This window comes from Acartia tonsa, chromosome 12 (genome assembly GCF_053477335.1).
Source record: "Acartia tonsa isolate MP-2025a chromosome 12, ASM5347733v1, whole genome shotgun sequence".
Taxonomy (NCBI): Eukaryota; Metazoa; Arthropoda; class Copepoda; order Calanoida; family Acartiidae; genus Acartia; species Acartia tonsa.
Genome location: NC_137271.1, coordinates 23,581,263 through 23,603,339, shown reverse-complemented (window position 1 = coordinate 23,603,339; position 22,077 = coordinate 23,581,263). Strand labels below are relative to the sequence as shown.

At 33.0% G+C, this 22,077-nt stretch overlaps 1 protein-coding gene across 1 annotated transcript in view; it reads right to left on the bottom strand.

Annotated features, from left to right (window-relative positions):
- Nucleotides 1-14: 14 nt before the first annotated feature.
- Nucleotides 15-22,077, bottom strand: part of LOC145334491 (uncharacterized) — a 33,631-nt gene continuing 11,568 nt past the window's right edge. Inside the window, exons 7-20 of the mRNA XM_080179953.1 lie at nt 18,609-18,680; nt 17,228-17,292; nt 15,091-15,165; nt 13,311-13,382; nt 12,451-12,481; nt 11,401-11,466; nt 10,465-10,524; nt 9,706-9,809; nt 8,510-8,637; nt 6,717-6,779; nt 5,636-5,765; nt 3,978-4,051; nt 2,113-2,163; nt 15-1,061 (exon numbers count right to left, since the gene is read on the bottom strand). Coding sequence (XP_080036079.1) covers nt 935-1,061; nt 2,113-2,163; nt 3,978-4,051; nt 5,636-5,765; nt 6,717-6,779; nt 8,510-8,637; nt 9,706-9,809; nt 10,465-10,524; nt 11,401-11,466; nt 12,451-12,481; nt 13,311-13,382; nt 15,091-15,165; nt 17,228-17,292; nt 18,609-18,680 — 1,118 coding nt within the window. The 3' untranslated portion in view covers nt 15-934. The remainder of the gene's footprint in view (nt 1,062-2,112; nt 2,164-3,977; nt 4,052-5,635; nt 5,766-6,716; nt 6,780-8,509; nt 8,638-9,705; nt 9,810-10,464; nt 10,525-11,400; nt 11,467-12,450; nt 12,482-13,310; nt 13,383-15,090; nt 15,166-17,227; nt 17,293-18,608; nt 18,681-22,077) is intronic.

The following is a 22,077-nucleotide window of genomic DNA, read 5'->3' as shown; positions in this document are numbered from 1 at the left end:
AGTAAAAAAGGAAATTTCTGTGCTTGTACGATTTATTATAAAATACAAAAGGTATACTAACTGACTAATTAATACAAATCAAAATAAAATAATTAACATTATCCAGATGCGATTATTAAAAGCGAAGCTTTTCTATAATTTGGGTTGGTCCGTCCGTACGTCCGTCCGTGATAACATGTTAGAATGTCATATTAATTTCAAACTTGGGGTGGTGATTCCTGTAGTAATTAGGTAGTATTTAGAAAGCCCATCAACTCTATAATCGTTACCAGAATGTCTATACATACTTTTAAAAATATTGATTAGACAAAAAAAATTATGTGATATAATTATCCTATTCATCTGATTTTTAAATACTTATTAATATCACAACAAGGTACAATGTTATAAGTGAAGCAACTCTAGAACCAAGTCCTATAATGTAAGAATGTCCTAAAACAAATTTGCCTACAATTTTGTTTAGACTTATACATTTATATCATATTCATATTATTCATTTGTGACACAAGAGCTAATGTCATTTTTTTATAGCGTTTCAGAGCTTCGTTTTTATGGAGGTTGTCATCCTTGTTAATTTTACAGAGGAAAGGTGTTAAAGTCTTAGTTGTAAGATATTTGAAGTTTTGAAAAAATTTATGCTATTACAATAATTACTTTAATTTCTTTACAAACCGATTAATATCCACTGGATTAGAACCGTCATGTATAGCATTGAATTATAGACAATTTTACACGAATATTGGCATAAAATATAAATCGTTTTAGTTAGTTCGGGCCTTCGGCCCCTTGGGTCTAACACAACTGGTTTTATTCTTTAAATTTTTCATTTTAATATCCACGGAAATATGTTTATAATACGATGCGATAAATAACTATTATATGAGAAGTCTTCAGATAAAAAAAAGTATTTTGTGCAATTGTTCTAATCCAGTTTTTACTTCTTAGCCTGGCACAATCCAAATAGGCCAAGAAACCAGTGAACCAGTTTGGTTAGTGTAGATTCTCCAGCTTCATCTCCAGCAGTTTCATTCTCATCATCTGATAGCTCCTCCTCTTCATCTAGTTTAATAGCAAATAATTCAAATAATATAAAGCAACAGGATGTTTGTCTGTGTTTTTGACGAAGCCCAAAATACATAACTTTTGCACCACGTCGTCTTCTTGTGACGTCATATTCTCCATCTCTTTTTTAGGGATTTTCTTTCCCACTTCTCTTCTCATCTCCCTCATTTTATGACGTCACAGGAAGACGTCGTGTTTTTACCTAACAATTACATAAACCCGGGGTACACTTTGTTTGCACGACCTTTGTCTGGAAGTCCCAACTACATAAGCAAGTGTAAGAACCATTTTTAACGTCTTTACATTTGAACAAATCGCCTCCCCGAAGACAAGTGTATAACTACGTGATAAGACAATCGATGATAAACTGATTTACATCACCAATGATTTCAAACAAATTACCCTTACCGTAATTAGAATTATTGGTCAAAAAGTTAGGACACTGTCAATTTTTATCCAACACCAATAAATTAATGTAAAGCCAACAAATAAGGTGATTTAACATGATTAAAACCTTTGGGTACCAGTAAATAAACAGCCCAATGTAACCAGGGAGTAAGGGAGGGGACAATGGGCAATTAATTCAATTTAAGAGTATTTGCTGAAAGACCTTGAAATCTAGATTGATCTAGAAAATATGTAGGAAAATTTGAAAATTATATTACCAGCACATCAGACTGACGTAACCATTATGTAATTTAAACTAGAAAAATCTCCCTGGAACCCATTCAACCCATAGCCCCATAACCCATAATTTATTCTTAAATTGTTTATTAAACAAATATCACAATAAAGTTATTATATATGAAATGATATTCTCTGGAGAGAGAAAAAAATGTTTAAACCAGCCACAAAATAACAAATTAAGTTTATTAATACTTGTCTGCAATATTCAAAACTAAAAAACGAGTTAGCCGCATTCTGTGCGCTAGTACCCAAAGTCTGAGACTCCTAAAAATTGAATATTCGATCCATTGTCCCTTCCCTTACACCCTGCAATGTAACCCCCCCCCCCGCTCCCTGATTTAAACGATTACTATTTGTATTCCTGAATATAATTCCACATGGTTGTCATTTTCTGATTCTTTATCTACATCATCCCTGAATAGATTATAAATTAGTGGTTGAAAAGAATGAACACTCATCATAATAAACCAACCAATCAAAGTTCAGTAAAAGTCCCAAAAGCTGTTAAGCCAAAGATTAAGAAAACTTTGGGGACTACTGTAATAAACAGCCCATTGTTCCTCTCTCCCTATGTAAATTAACAAGGATGACAGCATCCATAAAAGCGAAGCACTGAAACAGTTGGACAAACGGACATGAACATTTGTATAGTGTCAGAACTGAATAATCAGAATATAAAGTATAAAAGTTGACGCAAAATTGTAAGTAAATTTGTTGAAAAACTGCTTGAAATAAGATAATGTTTATGGACATACTTACTTTTTTAGGACTTGATTATAGAGTTGCTTTGCTTATAATATTGTTATTTGTTGTCCTAGGAATCAATATTCCAAAAATCAGATCGAACGGATAATTAGATCACATAAAAATTTGTTGTTAAACAATTAGAAAAATCAACATGTTTAAATTGACGTACGGACATTCTGGTAATGATTATAGAATTGCTACGCATTCTAAATCGTACCTAACTACTACAGGAATCACCAGGCAAAGTTTAAAATTGATAAGACAATTCTGCAACATGCCTAAATTAACGAAAAAAGCTATCTATCTCAGACGGACGGACCGACCCTAATTATAGAAAAGCTTCGCTTTTAAAAATTTCTAGTAAACTATTGGACCAACATCGCTCTACTTTAACTTTAACAGCAGATTTTTAAACTATGTGTGTCTATTAGGATCTATAAAACGGCTAGACAGTGAATATATATAATTTTATTAAATACACTTAAAGTAATTGGGAGTGTGTGTTTAGCAGGGAGAGAGGAGACTTTGGACTGTAAATTACACGAGTACCCAAAGTTGATAGCTCTGTTACCTTATCGTTAGCGCAAAAACTTTGGGTACTTTTATTGTATTTTGATTGGTTTGTTCTGAACTAGCTGTGTCCAAACCTATGAACCAATATCTTTGAACTACATAAAAGCTTATATTATTTATTATCATTGGGGATATAAATTTATCGTCTATTAATTCCTTATTCCTTCAGATTCCAAATGATTACAGAAAGTGCAAATTTATATTAACAAGTTTCAGGCAATTTTTCGGCAGTTTCGGAGGTTATATAAACGTACTTGCATAATCGAACTGTCAAATTAATTGATAGAGTAGCTACGCTACCTGAAAAAATGACGTACTTACTAGGGTTTGGCCGGATATCCGGCTGATTTATAATGCCAGATGTCCAGCCGGATAACCGGATATTGAAGTAGCAAAAAAATATTTTCTTCATAAAATCGGCGGCTATCTAGCTGCCAACTGTTGACTGCGGCGACTGGAAGCTGCCAAGTACAGCTGCCGCCGCCAAAAATCATGTTTTGAGATTTCTAATAGAAAATTTTCATTTTTGAAAACAAAATTTGGGAATAGTTCTTTTCGCAACATCGCGCCATAAGGGGCGATTCGTCGTATTTTCAAAATGGCTTTTTATAGGTTAGGTTAGGTTATATTGGGTTAGGTGATTGCGCCACAGGGTTAGGTAATTAGGAAAAAAACTACTGTGAAAAATACGAAGTATCGCCCCATGAGGTGCGATGTTACGAAAGGGACTATATATCAAAATTTCCTCTTGCTTCAAAATTAAGAAAATTACAGCCATTTAAAAAGTAGGGATTTTGTAGTAAAATATAAAAGATCATATTGCCGTATATCCGGCCGGATATTTTCATTATCCGGTATCCTGTCGGATATTGAAAATGGTCGGATATCCGGCCAACCCTAGTACTTACCTAAACATATCCTCTCTGACTATCTCAACGTTAATACTTCCAATTTGAGGAAAGACTCCCAAAATATGAGAAACCTAAACAGAATATATAATATTCAGGGAGGGAGGGGACTAGTACCCAGAGTTTTATAAACATGCAATCTCATTCGTTGGTCCTAGAACTTTTGGTGATATTAATGAATTTTAATTTGTTGGTTCATTAAGTTTAGAATAGAAACTATTTAGAGTTTTTAGTAGCGTCGCTACTCTATTATTTACTGTGTCTGTTTGTCATTCTGTAAGTCTAGGGGGCTTTGTTCGTCCGTTATTCGCTTATGTTACAATATACTATAAAAAAATAAGTTTGGTTGATATCATTATTTAGCTTATTAGTTTTTCATTCATGCATTAGTTGGCTTAAAAACTTTTGGCTCATCTACTAAAATTTAATTGGTTTGTTCAAACTAGCAGTGTCCAAACTGTTCAACCAATAATTTTAATCTGCAGTTAAGGTAATTTTGCTTGTCATCATTGGGGATTTACATCAATTCATCGTTCATAGTCTTGTCCAATAAAAAAGGAAACTGATACTTATTCTTTATTGGGCTATACAATACTAGCAGCTTCGTCCCTAGCCTCTAGGGGCTTTGCCCAAAGAATTTTGATTAAACCAATTTTTCGTATTTTAGATTTAAAGGAAAGTTTTTTTTTTAAATTTGGGTGGGGGAAGAATTTTTTTTTTTTTTGGGGGGGGGGGAGTAGTCGACCCCACTATTTTAATTTCTTTTAAAAAGAAAAAAAAATGATTTTTTGGGGTGGTTGGAGTGTCCCACCCCCCAAGAAAATAGTTTTAACCTTCCCGGGACCTATGAGAAGCTACCCTGTAAAGGAGAACCCGATCGGTAGCAGTTAGCGAGATCCTTTGCTACAAACAAACAGACAGACAGACAAACAGACAGACATCGTTCTACTTTGTATTATAGATAATTATAGAAGTATCCAAATTTTTAACCAAAAATTTAATGTTATAAAGGGGTGAGTAATAAATGTTTATTATCATTTGGAAAGTGCATCAATTTATCGTCTATTGTCTTATCCCTAAAGAATGGAAACTGTCCAAACTTTTCAACAATATGCATATGATGAAGAGTAAATTTGTTTATCATCATTGGGAATGGCCTTAGGACATCTACTTATCGACCAATGTTTTGTCCAGGGTTCGGAAGCCGCGCCTCAGCTGCGCATAAGCCTCAGTTTTAAACCTGCTTGTGAGCCGAAAAAGAAATTTCAGAAAGAAGGATTGTCTGCTAAAGAGCAGTTTTATACATCCAGCTGAATTTTATAGTATAAAATGAGGATTTCACTGAGGCTTACACGCGGCTTCCGAACCCTGGTTTTGTCGATGTTTTGTTTGGACAAATTACAGGGACATTGAGCAGTTTATTACACTAGTCCCAAAGTCTTCTAATCGCGTTTTCTTATTCGTTGGCTTAACAACATTGAGGACTTACAGTGCATTTTGATTAGTTCCTTTATTTAGTTGAGGGTCCAAACATTACAACCACTAATTGTAATCAGGAATTGTAATCTACTAAGGGGTAATTTTGTGTTTCATCTTTGGGGATGTATATAAATTTATCGGCTAATGTCTTATCCCTTTAGATCCCTGACCAAATTTACCTTGCAGTAAAGATTTGCAAATTTCCCAAACTGTTCATTGAGTCCCAGGCTATCGGGGCTCGGGGGAGATGGAGGGTCCCGCAAGGCTTTAGGCTCTTCAAGCTGCTCATTTTCTTTCAATCTTTCCTGGGGTTGTTTTTAGTTAACTTTTGCTCCTTTAATTTAAATGTTTCCATTATGTAGAGTAGAACGATTTAAAGACTATAAGCAAAGTCATTCCTCTAACTCTTTCTATTTCTGACCCTTGCTCAAAACATCTTTTTTACTTTTTTCACAAGCTAATTATTTTTGCGATACTGTAAATTTCTCGTCTTATGGAGGTATTGCATTGGATGCCTTTCTGCCAAAGTAGTTTGTCTGTTGCGTGAATTTGCCATTTTTATCAAATTTAAATTTTTGTTGTTGATAAAAGCATTGAAACGTCTCCCTTTTTTAACCCGTGGCTCAAGACGTAGCGCATCTGTTCGTCGTTGGGAAGTTTATAGGTTCAATTCTCGGTTCGACACCGCGTCATAGCTAAAGACGTTGAAAATAGTTAATACTTTGTCAGGTGCGGGACATAAATAGCTAGAGTAGGGGAAATGCCTTGGACTATAAACAGGAACAACTCATTACCATGCACAGCTAATGCTTCTCAGAAAAAGTTATGTGATGTTACTTAAGCTAAAATCCAATAGTGGGCATTAGAGTATCGCATCTCATAACAAGCGGATGATGCTCTAGATGATCTCTTGAAATCTAGGGAGAAACCCGCCCCAAAAATAATAGGACCAAAAAATAATACATCATAAGCTAATAATTTTTAGAAATTGGATGTTTTCTAGTCTTTGTCTTTGTACTCAAAGATCTTGAAACCAATGAAAAGCTTTTTATAGTTGCTGGGAAATTTTAGGTTAAACAAGGATGACAACATCCATAAAAGCGAAGCACTGAAACGGTAGGACAAACGGATATTAACACTTGTGTAGTGTCTGAACTGAAGGTCCTAATAATAGGTAATAGGTAGGTAAAATCTTTTTTTTTTAATCAAATAGGCATCAGTTTTGATGAAAACTAATCTTGTTTAACTAAACTTTCCTGGTGTCTGATTAATTGTCTGTGCCATTTTCTCAGGGCTTTGCCATCTTTTAGATTCAGGATGGGACTGAAAAATTTAATAATAAAATTTTATATTTTTGTCATGTTCAAACAAGGAAGGAAATAATTATACATACATAGCCAGGGAGGGAGGAGACAATGGGCTGTATATTACACTTGTCCCAAAAGTTTTATAATTTGGGTTTCTTATTCGTTGGCTTAACAACTTTGGGGACTTTTATTATAATTTGATTGGTTGGTTCATTATTTTGAGTGTCCAAACGTTTAACCACTAATTAGTAGTCTACAGAAGGGGCAATTTTGTGCATCATCATTGTGGATTTACATCAATTAATCAGCCATTGTGTTATCTCTTTAGATCCCTGGGAGATGGGTCGGAACAGTTAGTTACAGTGGTACCCAAAGTTTTCTGAAAGTGATCTCTCATTCTTTGGCTTTAAAATTTTTATAGATTTATAAGATCATTCTTGTTTGGTTCCAATTTAATTAAAGTAGGGAAAATTTTGTTTATCCTCATCCAAAAAAACCTCCATTCCCTTATGTGCCCCAAGAGGCATTTAGGGGCGTAGCTGCTAGTATAACATATTTCGTTTCATGAATGTAGTCAACCATATTAAAGGCGTACAGTAATCTAAAAACAGTTATTTGAAAGTAGGTTCGCTTCCTAAATAAATATTTTGAACAAAATTTTATTTGTAAGATTTGACATAAGACAATGGACGATAAAATTATATAAACATCCTCAATTAAGATTTTTAAGTAATTGATTTATAGTGAAAAAACCTTGAGTACTGCTAGTTTATACCATCCAATCAAGATTCAATAAAAATGCCCAAAATTTTAATCCAGTACATTTTACGGTCCAATGTCTAAATTAAGTTACTACAATTTTAAGTTTGTTTTAAAATATTTCAAATTATATGTAACTAGCGGCTTCGCCCCAAGGAAATCTTCAACAAAAAAACAAAAAACAAAAAAAGGACCAAGGAAATCTTGAGCAAAAAAAAAGGGGGGGGGGATTTTTTTTGTTTTTGGGGGGGTTGGGGGTGTTTTTACCCCCCCAAGAAAATAGCCTAAAACCACCACAGGACCAGTAGGTATATTCCCTGAAGAGTAGAATCCGATCGGTTCAGTGGTTACCGAGATCTTAAGGGACGGACAGATATCAAGCTACTTTGTATTATAGATAGAAAGAATTGCCTGTCTAAATTATAGATTTTAAAATGCTAAATTAACCAGCCACTACCCACAAAAAGTTACAAGATACTTTCAGGGGGATGGATACACCCCCCAACATAATAAATATATTCAAAAAACAACCTTCCCTTAATACATAGGGAAATTGACGCGCGAAGCGCTCAAAATGTTTTCAAAACTCACTTAAATTTAAAAAGTGTATGACTTTTTCAACTTGGCTTAAGGGGAGGGGGGGGGGTAACAAGGGGTGTAGACCTTGTAAAGGGAGTGTACACCCTCCTTCTGCACACTTCTTTTACCTGCCTACAGACATCCTGTTATTTAATTATACAGAAAGAAGAATTTTCTATTATGGCTTCGAAAACGATTTATATCAGCTGGATTAGAACCAGTTCTAAGCCAAATTGAAAAATCATGTATAGTATCGCATTACAGACAATTTTCTACGAATATCAAAATAGAAATTAATACCAGTTTTGTTAGCCTGGGCGTTCGGCCACTCGAGACTAACAAAACCGGTTTTAATCTTTTGATTTTTCAATTTGCTAGCCGCGGAATGCTGTCTTAACTATAACTTACTTTAGTATAACAACAGTAAAGAACTCTAGAAGAAAACCAGATTTGATGATGTTCTGAAACTGTTCTGAATTATCCTGCAGGTTGATTCCCTCGATTGAGCCGTTAAATGATTCCAGTACGTGCTTTACCTAAGAAAATGAGGATGGTTGATTACTCAAATAAAAACAAGGATGACAACACCCATAAAAGCGAGTCTCTGAAATGGTAGGACAGACGTACATTAACACCTGTATAGTGTCAGAAATGGATATTCAGAATATAAATAGTTAAGAGTCGAAACAAAGTTGTAATTAAATTTGTTGAAAAACTGCTTTATACAGGATTATGTTTATGGACATACTTACATATTTAGGCCTTGATTTATATAGAGATGCTTTGCTTATAATATTGTACTTTGTGGTCCAATGAACTATTATACCAAAAATCAGATTAATCGGATAATTAGATCACATAAAAATTTTTTGTTAAAAAAGTAAAAAAATCAACATATTTAAAAAGGACGTCCAGACATTCTGATAATGATTATAGAGTTGCTACGCTTTCTAAATCGTACTAACAACTACAGGAATCACCATGCAAAATTTGAAATTGATAGGGCAATTCTAACATGCCTAATTTAACGTAAAAAGCTAACCGTTATGGACGTACGGACGGACCGACCCTAATTATAGAAAAGCTTCGCTTTTAAAAAGCATTCATTTGAAAATTAGATTACTAGTACATCAGATTGGCGTAACCATTCTGTAATTAATTACTAGAAAAATCATCCCTGGAACTTGTTTACCCCATATTCCTAAATTTTAAAATACCACTGTACACAAGAATTAAATTTAAGGGTTCTTAGATTGTTTATGACACAAATATCACAATAAAGTTTTTATCTAGGTATGAAATTATATTTTTTGGAGAGAAAAAAATGTTAAACGCCCAGCCATCTCAACAAATTTTTCTGTCAGCTAGAAATTAAGTTTATTGATACTTGTCTGCTATATTCAAAACTAACTCCTCGAGTTAGCGGCAATGATGTAGCGCATCCAAAGTCAGTCAGAGCCTGCTAAATTCTTGCACATTCTCTTTAAGCCAGTACCCAAGGTCTAAGACTCCTAAAAAATTAAATATTCGATCCATTGTCCCCTCCCTTACTCCCTGGTAATAACTAGCCCAATGACCCCTCCCTCTCCGTGCTAAAATGTCACCTGGCTGAAATAGTAGTCCAAGGCAAACGGCAGTGTACATTCGTTGTCATCTTTTTTCTCCAGAAATGGTGGTAACAGCCACATTAGATCATTTGACACACTACCTAAATTATAATCTGATCAAAGAGTTGCTACGCTTTCAAGATATCCTATATATTAAAGTAACGGGATGTCTGTATGTCCACTAAGATATTGTAAACGATCATTTTACGCACTACCTTCATTATGATCTTATTACAGAGTTGTTACGCTTTCAAGATATCTTATACGCTAAAGTAACGGGATATCTGTATGTTTGTCCACAAAGATCTTATAAACGATCATATGACACACTACCTTTAATATAATCTGATTAAAGAGTTGCTACGCTTTCAAAATAATACACGAAAGTAACATAATGTTTGTATGTTTGTCTACTAAGATCTTATAAACGATCATATGACACACTACCTTCAATATAATCTTATTTTAGAGTTGCTACGCTTTAAAGATATCCTATACAAGAAAGTAATAGTGTATGTCCACTAAGATCTTGTAAACGATCGCTTGACACATTACCTATGATATATCATAGGTCTAACTTTAATGGCAGTTGAGTAAATCTCATTTACCCCATATCAATACGGAACGACAGACTGATGGACGGACATATATAGTGAATTATCGAGTAGCTTCGCTACCAAAAAAGCTGTTGAATAAATGTGAATACAGACAAATAAACATGAATTAAAGAGTAATTACGTTACTTAAAATTTATACCTATAAACGTTTGCTGCCAGTCAATTAGAATTCCCTCTAGTCCCTGACAACTTAGTTCATCTATAAACATAAATAGTTAATTAGTATTCCCTCTAGTCCCTGACAACTTAGCTCATCTAGAAATATAAATATAAATAGTTAATAAGTATTCCCTCTAGTCCCTGACAACTTAGTTCATCTAGAAATATAAATATAAATAGTTAATTAGTATTCCCTCTAGTCCCTGACAACTTAGCTCATCTAGAAATATAAATATAAATAGTTAATTAGTATTCCCTCTAGTCCCTGACAACTTAGCTTATCTAGAAATATAAATATAAATAGTTAATTAGTATTCCCTCTAGTCCCTGATAACTTAGCTCATCTAGAAATATAAATATAAATAGTTAATTAGTATTCCCTCTAGTCCCTGACAACTTAGCTTATCTAGAAATATAAATATAAATAGTTAATTAGTATTCCCTCTAGTCCCTGACAACTTAGCTCATCTAGAAATATAAATATAAATAGTTAATTAGTATTCCCTCTAGTCCCTGACAACTTAGCTTATCTAGAAATATAAATATAAATAGTTAATTAGTATTCCCTCTAGTCCCTGACAACTTAGCTCATCTAGAAATATAAATATAAATAGTTAATTAGTATTCCCTCTAGTCCCTGACAACTTAGCTTATCTAGAAATATAAATATAAATAGTTAATTAGTATTCCCTCTAGTCCCTGACAACTTAGCTCATCTAGAAATATAAATATAAATAGTTAATTAGTATTCCCTCTAGTCCCTGACAACTTAGCTCATCTAGAAATAGTTTGGATTTATATTCAGAGATAAGACAATGGACAATAAATGGATATGATCAACAAAATAATTGTTTCCCTTTGGCCCTTTCCTCAAGTGCCCCTAGACGCCTCTAGGGGCGCTTAGTTTAATATTTACCTAGTTCAATATCAATCCTTCTGAACATCATATTATCTGGTTTTGCGTCTCCATGACATAAGGTTTCTATAAAAAGAAATGTGACGGGTAAGAAAAAACGTACTCGATCACATGCAATATTGGAGGGGTGACGCAAATTTTAAGATCTCAGTTTTCCCGGTTTAAAAAAAAATAATCTTTATATAAAAATAATAAATCAAATAATAATTTTACCGCAAAACTGAGATCCGAAATTTGCGCCAACCTTCCAGCATTGCGTATGTCCGCGTGCGACATAAAGAAATGGCATTTTATTACTCCACACCACAAAAACAAAGATGACAACATCCATATGTAGCGAACCACAAAAATTTGTTAAAATAAAGATTACATTTTTTTATTAAAAAAATCACGAAAATCAAAGGGAAATTTTCTTATATCATGAGTCTTTTATCTTGGAATAGAAGCTAAGAAAATCACATATCCTGAATAGCGTTACGGACTGACGGACGGACAGACAGAGCGAATAATAGAGTACTTTGCATGTCTATTAGTAGCGAAACACTTTTCGAGGGTCTTGCAGAAAGTGGTGAGGGGGGATAAGTGGTCTAATCTCAGGGGTCTGGCAATGAAAAAAATCAAGACGCCTCTTTTTAATATAAAATAAGGAAGGAGGAGGGGGGGGGGGGGTTGTTACTTGCGCCTTGTATTCAGTTTTAATTTATGACTATCTATAATACAAAGTAGAACGATGTCTGTCCGTCTGTCTGTCCGTCTGTCCGTCTGAAGCTTAAGATCTCAGTAACTACTGAACCGATTGGGCTCTACTCTTCAGGGAATATACCTACTGGTCCTGTGATGGTTTTGAGCTATTTTCTTGGGGGGTGGGACACCCCCAACCCCCCTCAAAAAAAAAAATTTTTACTTTTTCTTTTTAAATCTAAAATACGAAAAATTAAGTTGATCAAACCTCTTGGGGCAAAGCCCCTAGAGGCTAGGGGCGAAGCCGCTAGTAAATTCTATAAACTGAAAAACAATTATTTGACAACGTGTTTAATAATAACTTTTTACCTAGATTTTTTATACCACTGTTTGAAGCTTTCTGAAATACAAAACAGTTGAATTTATTTTAGTTCAAGAAAAAAGAAAGTAGCAAAGCTACTCTATAATCAACTTTTTTATATAAGTCAGTCCGCCAGTCCAACACGCTATTGGAGATATGTGTTTTTTTCGGCTGCTATTGAAGATTAACATCTGAAATATTTAGTGAAGATTCCTATAAATATGCGCATCTAGTCTATACATTGTTTTTATAAGTTTGTCTATCTGTCATACTTCAAAAGACTTTTCTTTTTTCTCTTTCTTTTCTTTATTATATACTAGCGGCTACGCCCCTAGAGGCCTCTAGGGGCACTTGAGGAGAGGAGAGTCGAATTTTATAACCCAGTTTATTATTTTAGATTTTGAAAGAAAAAGCCAAAAAAAAAATTTTGGTTTTTTTTTTTCTAGGGACGATTTCTCTTGGGAGGGTGATGTTGCCCTTCCCCAAAATAGTTATAAACCTTCCCGGGACCTATGAGAAGCTACCCTGTTAAGGAAAACCCGATCGGTTCAGCGGTTAGCAAGATCCTTCGGTACAAACACTCAGACACATAGACAAACAAACATCCTGATACTTAATTATAATGATGACTAAAGACCATCTGCCCTAAAACTCACTATGTTTGTTTGTCCATTGCATGATTTTTTTGTGCTTTGCTTCTTTTGGATGTTGTCATCCTTGTTAAATTCATAATATTTAAATTAAATCAAAACAGCTTATAGTGACAATTGACCAGTATAGTAAAATGTATAATGGCATATCATTGGTCATTTGTATTGTATGACGTCATTTTTTATTAGGCACTATAGAAGCAGATCAATTACATCACCTTTAAGATTTTGAGGATATTTTTCTCCGTTTTAAGAAGGAAGTTTGCGTAGTTGGCCAAACTTGGATCCTGCATATATCTATAAATTACGTATTATCCTGGGAGGGAGGTGACACTGGACTGTGTGAATTATACTGGTACCCAAAGTTTTATATAAATCACAAATTCGAGGGCTCAACGATTCTGGGTACTTTTATAAATCTTGTTAGCATGTTTAAACTTTTTATCCAATAGCTTTGTTTTTAATCTAGAATTAAATACATCAATTTAAATCCTCCATTGTCTCATCCCTTAAGATCCCTAAGTTATCCGTGACTTGAGGCCAACCAATCAAAATTTTAGTTATAAAAGAAAACTATTTTTGGTGAAGGCGATTTTTCTTGGGAGGGTGATAGTAACCTTTTGCAAATTACATTGTTAATTAATGAAACAAAAGTATTAATTGATATAACCCACTTGCCATTGACATAATTTAATGATAAATGTCTTATTTTCTTCATTGGATTGGGCCAATTTTATATCAGAAAATAATAATTGTCATTTTTCAATTTATGCCGCAAATATAAGTTTTTAATTTTTATAGTATATGTTAATGAGCAATTTTCTGACTAAATAACTTTAAATTTAGTTGGCTCCCAAACGGCAGACAGCATCGTATAATTTTTTTGGGCGTTTTTGTGTTCTATGCAGTTTAGTAATTTGTTATTTGAGCTTTATTTATGACCTTTTAATTTAAGACAGTGCTGCCAGCCGTTTGGGAGCTAACTTCATTTTCAAAAAATAACCTTAGAGTTTGTGGTCCTTGGACATTTTCAAAATCATATACTATGAAAAAAAAACAGATTTATAATAGCTATACTACTTTATCAGGTACTAGCGGCTTCAACCCTAGCCTTTAGGGGCTGTGCCCCAAGGGATAATGTGTTTCCAAGAAAATATTTTTTTTGGGGGGGGGATTTTCAATTTGGGGGGGGTGGTTGGGGGTGTTCCAACCCCCCCCAAAAAATAGTTATAAACCTTCCCGGGACCTATGAGAAGCTACCCTGTTACGGAGAACCCGATCGGTTCAGCGGTTAGCGAGATCCTTCGGTACAGACAAACAGACAAGAACACAGTAAAAGTGTCGGACTGATTATGACGTAACAAAAAAAATTAGCCAATGAGAGGCCATTATTGACCAATGGTAAAATTTATAGTGGCCTCTCATTGGCTAATTTTTTTTTGTTACGTCATAATCAGTCCGACACTTTTACTGTGTTCAACAGACAAACATACAAACATCCTGTTACTTTAGTATATGGATAAAATATATGGATAAAATGGAATATCATATTCTTACAACTAAATCTCTAGGTTGTAAAATGATATTCTGGTTTCGCAAAAGAAAATTTGAAGAATTTTAAAGTAACATGATGTCTGAGTGTAATGTAGAGAAATTATTAGAATAGATTAGATAGATAAATGATAGATGGATAGATTTCAAATAGAGAGATAGATGCAATTGATAAGATTCCTGTTTTTCTAGAGCATTTTCAGGGATCTTAAGGGATAAGACAATAGAGATAAATAAATGTACATCCCTAATGATGATAAACTAAATTAATCCTTCTGTAAATCTATAATATTAGTAGTCTTAATTCAAATATAGTACCCACAGTTTTTAGGCCAACAACAAATTTATTATATTGGTGGTTTTATAACATTGGATACCAGTGTAATTTATAGCCAAAAGTCCACTCCCCACCTCCACCTCCACCTGAGTGTAATTGATAGATTCCTGTTTTTCTAGATATTTCAGGAAGGGAGCAAAATTTCTACAAAACTTTCTTTTATTCTTATTTTCTTGTAACAGCTCCTAAAAATTCAGAATAGAACAAGTATGATAGATAGATAGATAGTTAGAATAATATATAGATGGATAGATAGATGTATGGATAGATAGATAAACAGATAGATAGATAGATAGATAGATGGATAGATAGATGAATAGATAGATACATAGATAGATATATAGATAGAAAAACAGATGGATAGATAGATATATAGATCTTTTATTCTTATTTTCTTGTAACAGCTCCTGAAATTCAGAATTTAACATTAGATAGATAGATAGATGGATAGATAGATGGATAGATAGATGGATAGATAGATGGATAGATAGATGGATAGATAGATGGATAGATAGATGGATAGATAGATGGATAGATAGATGGATAGATAGATGGATTGATAGATGGATAGATAGATGGATAGATAGATAGATAGATAGATGGATGATAGATAAATAGATAGATATATAGATAGATAAACAGATGGATAGATAGATATATAGATCTTTTATTCTTATTTTCTTGTAACAGCTCCTAAAAATTCAGAATAGAACAAGTATGATAGATAGATGGATGGATAGATAGATGGATAGATAGATGATTAGATAGATAGATAGATAGATAGATGGATAGATAGATGAATAGATAGATAGATAGATATATTGATTGTCAGTATTAAATATGACTGAAGATTGCTTAATGCATGAAACATGATGTTTTACAAATAAACTTTTGTTCATTCTATGTGGACTATATATTGATTTATAGATAGATAGATAAGACCCCTTCCTCCTTCTTATTTTGAAATAAATAAAAAAATAAATGTTAGAGTAGTGTTTTTTATTACTTAATATCAGGTTGGGTTGGGTTGAGTATTGCATAGCCCCGCAGTGTTAGGGCACCATTAGTATAGGCCCCGCAAGGGTTAGGTATACCAATAAACAACCCCTCTGTCTTCTATATATGTATGTAAATAACATGTAGGGAGGGGGGAGTTATCAGTGCTCAAGCAGTACTTTGTGTAAAAGCACCAACAATTCAAAATTACATAGTCTTCTGGCCAAATAATTAGTATAACTAAAGTATCATTATAAACATAATCAACTTAAAGATTTTTCTTGAATTTTGATTGATTGATTAAATAAATTGAGTGTCTAAACGTTTTAGCCACTAATTTTAATCTTCAACAGGGTTAAGTTTGTGTATTAACATTAGGGATGTACATCAATTTATCTGCAATTGTCTTATGCATGACTAATTCATGCATATTAAATTTTAGAAAAGGTTCGCTTTTGTATTATAATTTGTAGTATTGATAGTGATCATGAAATTCCAAAAAAGAGAGTCAGTTTGAAATTGTATTTTATTTGTATTATTCGATGATTTTGGAGCACTCTTTAAAAAATAAGAAATCATCAAAAAAAAATTTTACAACTACATGATTTTTCAGTGTGATTATAAATATTAAACGTTTTGCTAATTTCAAGGTGCTCTAAATTATTTATTTTTAAAATTGTACCTTTTGACTATTTTGAACTTTTATTTTATTTCTAGTATGGCTTTGAAACCGATTAATATACGCTGGATTTAAACCGGTTCTCAGCCATACCGAAAAATCATGTATAATATCGTATTATTAACAGCTTTTCGCGGATATAAAAGTATACAATCATAAGAATAAAACAAGGTTTATAATACGATGCGATAAATAACTATTTTACCAGTTGAAGATTATTCTGTTCTTAATAGCTTTAATAAGTTTGACAGAAGGACAAACATAGAAAACTATTGTAGAAAAACGGCGCTATGATCTTACCTAGGGTTGGGCCGGATACTTTTTTGGCCGGATACCGGATACCGGATATCCGTCTGATTTCTAATGCCGGATATCCGGTTACGGCCGGATATCTGGCCAACGTTCGATATCTGGCAATTTACCGGATAACCGGATATCCGGCGTCAAAAATAAGCAAGATATCATGTAACCGGATAGTTTTAATATCCGGTATCCGGCCGGATATTGAAAATGACCGGATATCCGGCCGGATAACCGGCCAGACCGGATATCCGGCCCAACCCTAATCTTACCTGTATATTTGCTTGTTCATTTAGTTCAGGGAAGGCGGTTTTCAGCGGAGATTTTTCTTTAATTTCTTAATACACATAATGATTTATCTCAAACTAGCGGTTTCGCCTCTAGCCTCTAGGGGCTTTGCCCTAAGAGGTTTGATCAACCTAATTTTTCGTATTTAAGATTTAAAGAAAAATTACAATTTTTTTGTTTTTGGTGGGGTGGTTAGTCGACCCCACTATTTTTTTAAAGAAATTTTTTTTTTTTTGGGGGGGGTGGGGAGGGGGGGGGGGGTTGGATGTCCCAACCCCCAAGAAAATAATCATAAACTTTCCCGTGACCTATGAGAATCTACCATTGTAAAGGAGAACCCGATCGGTTCAGCGGTTAGCGAGATCCTTCGGTACAAACAAACAAACAGACATACAGACATCGTTCTACTTTGTATTATAGATGGCCTAGACGAGAATTCAGACTCCCTCTCATAGACCATAGGGGGGGGGGGTATATCTTCAGCTAACCCACCTTAAGACCCAAAGAGTAGATTTGCTTAAAACCCAGGGAGGGAGGGGACATTGAACGACAAATAATGCCACGCCAAGCTGCAATTGAATCAAGACAAAAGTAAGTGCCGAGCTCTAAGACCTATGTATGGTGAAATTAGACATAAAACCATGATGATTCCAGGTAAAACCAAAATATTTCATCGGGGGCTTTTTGAGAAAATTAGATTTGAAAATTTTAAATTCAATTTTCACCCCATAGGAGTTGCCGCATAATCATGACAAGAAAAGCAAAGATTATATATTTAAAATTTTAAACAACTTTGCTTTTATTAAGTCTTTCATAAAACCTCTCTATATATGATTTATTTAAGGCTGAATTTACGTGACCTTAGCAAAGCAACTGATAAAAATGGCAATTTATTAACTCCCTTCAGGAGTGGTTTTATGAAAAACTTTATAAAAGCAAAGTTGTTCAAAATTTTACACAAATAATCTTTGCATTTCTTGTCATGATTATGCGGCAATTCCTCGGGGGTGAAAATTAAACTTGAAATTTTAAAATCTAATTTTCTCAAAAAGATCCCGCTGAAATATTTTGGTTTTACCTGGAATCATCATGGTTTTATTTTATGTCTAATTTCACCATACATAGATCTTAAAGCTCGGCACTTACTTTTGTCTTGATTCAATTGTAGCTTGGTGTGATGCTCGTACTAAAAGATTTAAATCATTCAATGATTGAAAACTTTGGGTACTTTTATTAAATCTTATTTTTATTGGTTCTAACACAAACACATAATTTTAATCTACAGAAGGGGTTTGTTTTATTTATCATCATAGGGGGGAATACTTTAATTTATCATCCATTGTCTTATCCCTGAATATATGCTACCTGTTTCGGATAAAGATTTTAATATTTTGTTCTTGTAGGAAATTCCAGTTCCGTGCAACTGTGCCATGCATTCTAGATAGATAGATAGATAGATAGATATATAGATAGATATATATATAGATAAATAGATAGATAGATAGATAGATAGATAGATAGATAGATATATATATAGATAAATAGATAGATAGATAGATAGATAGATAGATAGATAGATAGATAGATAGATAGATAGATAGATAGATAGATAGATAGATAGATAGATAGATAGATAGATAGATAGATAGATAGATAGATAGATAGATAGATAGATAGATAGATAGATAGATAGATAGATAGATAGATAGATAGATAGATAGATAGATAGATAGATAGATAGATAGATAGATAGATAGATAGATAGATAGATAGATAGATAGATATATAGATAGATAGATAGATAGATAGATATATAGATAGATTTTGGTATCTGTGATTGGTGGATTTAAAAAATCTGCGCTCTGATTGGATGGCGTACATCATTCAACCAATTAGAGCGCAGGTAGTTTAAAATCCATCTATGCTATTGGTCAAAATTAATTAACTTAAAATGCATTTCCGCTTTTAGATAAAGAATTATACAAAAAACGAATTTTATAAAAAAAATTCTTAAAATTTGATGCAGATTTCAAATCTCCCCCTAACATTAAAATTCCGGAAAACTTATATATCTTAATACATATACATGAATTGACATTTGTATGTATTATATGAAACTGTAAATAAATAGGATTGGTGGAAGCTGAATGATTTCGACCCCTCCAAATTCAATGTTACTGATGTTAAAGTAAAATTAAATGGATGTCAGGTAATGTAGGCTTTTCAGAGAAGCGAAGCTGCTCTATAATGTAAATCCGTCGTCACTGCGTCAATCCAGGGTGGGAGGGGACATTGGGCTGTTTATAACACTAATCCCAATGTTTTATAATAACCTTTTCTTAAACTTTATAATAACATTTGGGAACTTTTATTGAGTTTTGATTGGTTGGTTAATTGGGTGTCCAAACGTTTCCACCCCTAATTGTAAATGTATTATAATCATAAAAAAGGTTCATCAAATTATTGGCTATTTTGTATTAACAAGCCAATGTCCTCTCCCTTCAACCAACTCCAACTTTTAACCAATATTTGGGGGTTATACATCTGTTTTGTCCCCTCAGATCTATGTAATTAAATGGATCATTTAAGTCACCTTGACTTTAAAGAAGCATTTAACAGTAATTCAAATTTGAAGTCACTCATTTTAAATTGTAGTTGATTATATTTTTTTGAATTAGTTATATCAATCGGTTATAGTTATTTAAAGCTTAAGCTTTAGGCAAAATAAACTTACTACTACATGTAAGAGGATATGAAATACGGTTATTTTAAGCTTCTTTTATTATCAAATCTTTCAAAGGTTGCATTGCTTATAGATTATTGTAATCCTAAAGTATTACAATAATAGCAGTTTTTTTTTGTCTGGAACCTATAGGTTCAGGATTGGCTGTAGACTATTTTATTTGAAAGTTTTATGTTAGTTTTAGGCTTTTTCTTTTGCAATTAGCTACCCTTCGAATACAGAGCCTCTAGATGCAAGAGGAATAGTTGCCTCTTGTGTATATTATTTTATTTCAGGGTCTGTTAAGTACAACTTTTATAGTGGATGTTGACTTTACTGTGGATGGAAATGAGGAATCCAAAAGTTTATTTGTTAAAGTGCCATTGAGAAGTAATGGGAAAATCTTCCTTCCATGAGGTAGGATAGATAAATAAATAGATAGATAGATAGATAAATAGATAGATAGATAGATAGATAGATAGATAGTTAGATAGATAGATAGATAGATAGATAGATAGATAGATAGATAGATAGATAGATAGATAGATAGATAGATAGATAGATAGATAGATAGATAGATAGATAGATAGATAGATAGATAGATAGATAGATAGATAGATAGATAGATAGATAGATAGATAGATAGATAGATAGATAGATAGATAGATAGATAGATAGATAGATAGATAGATAAATAGATAGATAGATAGATAGATAGATAGATAGATAGATAGATAGATAGATAGATAGATAGATAGATAGATAGATAGATAGATAGATAGATAGATAGATAGGTAGATAGATAGATAGATAGATAGATAGATAGATAGATAGATAGATAGATAGATAGATAGATAGATAGATAGATAGATAGATAGATAGATAGATAGATAGATAGATATATAGATAGATAGATAGATAGATAGATAGATATATAGATAGATAGATAGATAGATAGATAGATAGATAGATAGATAGATAGATAGATAGATAGATAGATAGATAGATAGATATATAGATAGATAGATAGATAGATAGATAGATAGATAGATAGATAGATAGATAGATAGATAGATAGATAGATAGATAGATAGATAGATAGATAGATAGATAGATAGATAGATAAATAGATAGATAGATAGATAGATAGATAGATAGATAGATAGATAGATAGATAGATAGATAGATAGATAGATAGATAGATAGATAGATAGATAGATAGATAGATAGATAGATAGATACATACACACATACATAGATAGATAGATAGATAGATAGATAGATAGATAGATAGATAGATAGATAGATAGATAGATAGATAGATAGATAGATAGATAGATAGATAGATAGATAGATAGATAGATAGATAGATAGATAGATACATACACACATACATACATAGATAGATAGATACATAGAAATCTGTGCGAAAATATAAAATATTGCAAAAAAGTGTAGACAGAGGGATAATGTTGAAAATTAAATCTGACAGATAGATAATAAAAGAATTAAACAGGGATGGAGGGGATATTGGATTGTAAATTACACTGGTACCCAAAGTTTTATACACATGCCATTTCATTTGTTGGTTCAAACACTTGAGAGTTTCTTTGCTGAAATCTCTTTTAGCTGGTTGAAATTTGAAGTGTCCAAACTTTAAACAATATTTTAACTAGAGTATGGGTGATTTTGTTTAGAATCATTGGAAATGTACATTAATTTATAGTCCAGTGTCTTACCACTTGATATCCCTGGAATTAGAAAAAGAATACCTACGACAGCTGAACAATCTATCTTAATTGAAAAATAAAATGAATTAACCTAACCATTCCTATTATAGAAAGTAGTAAGCGTTTTTGTCTGTCCCGAAGGATCTCGCTAACCGCTGAACCGATATTGTTCTCCTTTACAGTGAAGCTTCTTATAGGTCCTGGGAAGGATTTAAACTACTTTTGGGGAGGGTGTCTTCACCCCCCTCCCCCCAAAAATATCTTTTACTCTTTTGAAACTCAAATTTAAAATGGGATGAGGTCGACTTTTTCCCCTCCTACCTGAAGTGCCCCTAGAGGCTTCTAGGAGCGTAGCCGCTAGTAGTAATATAATGTGCTTTCC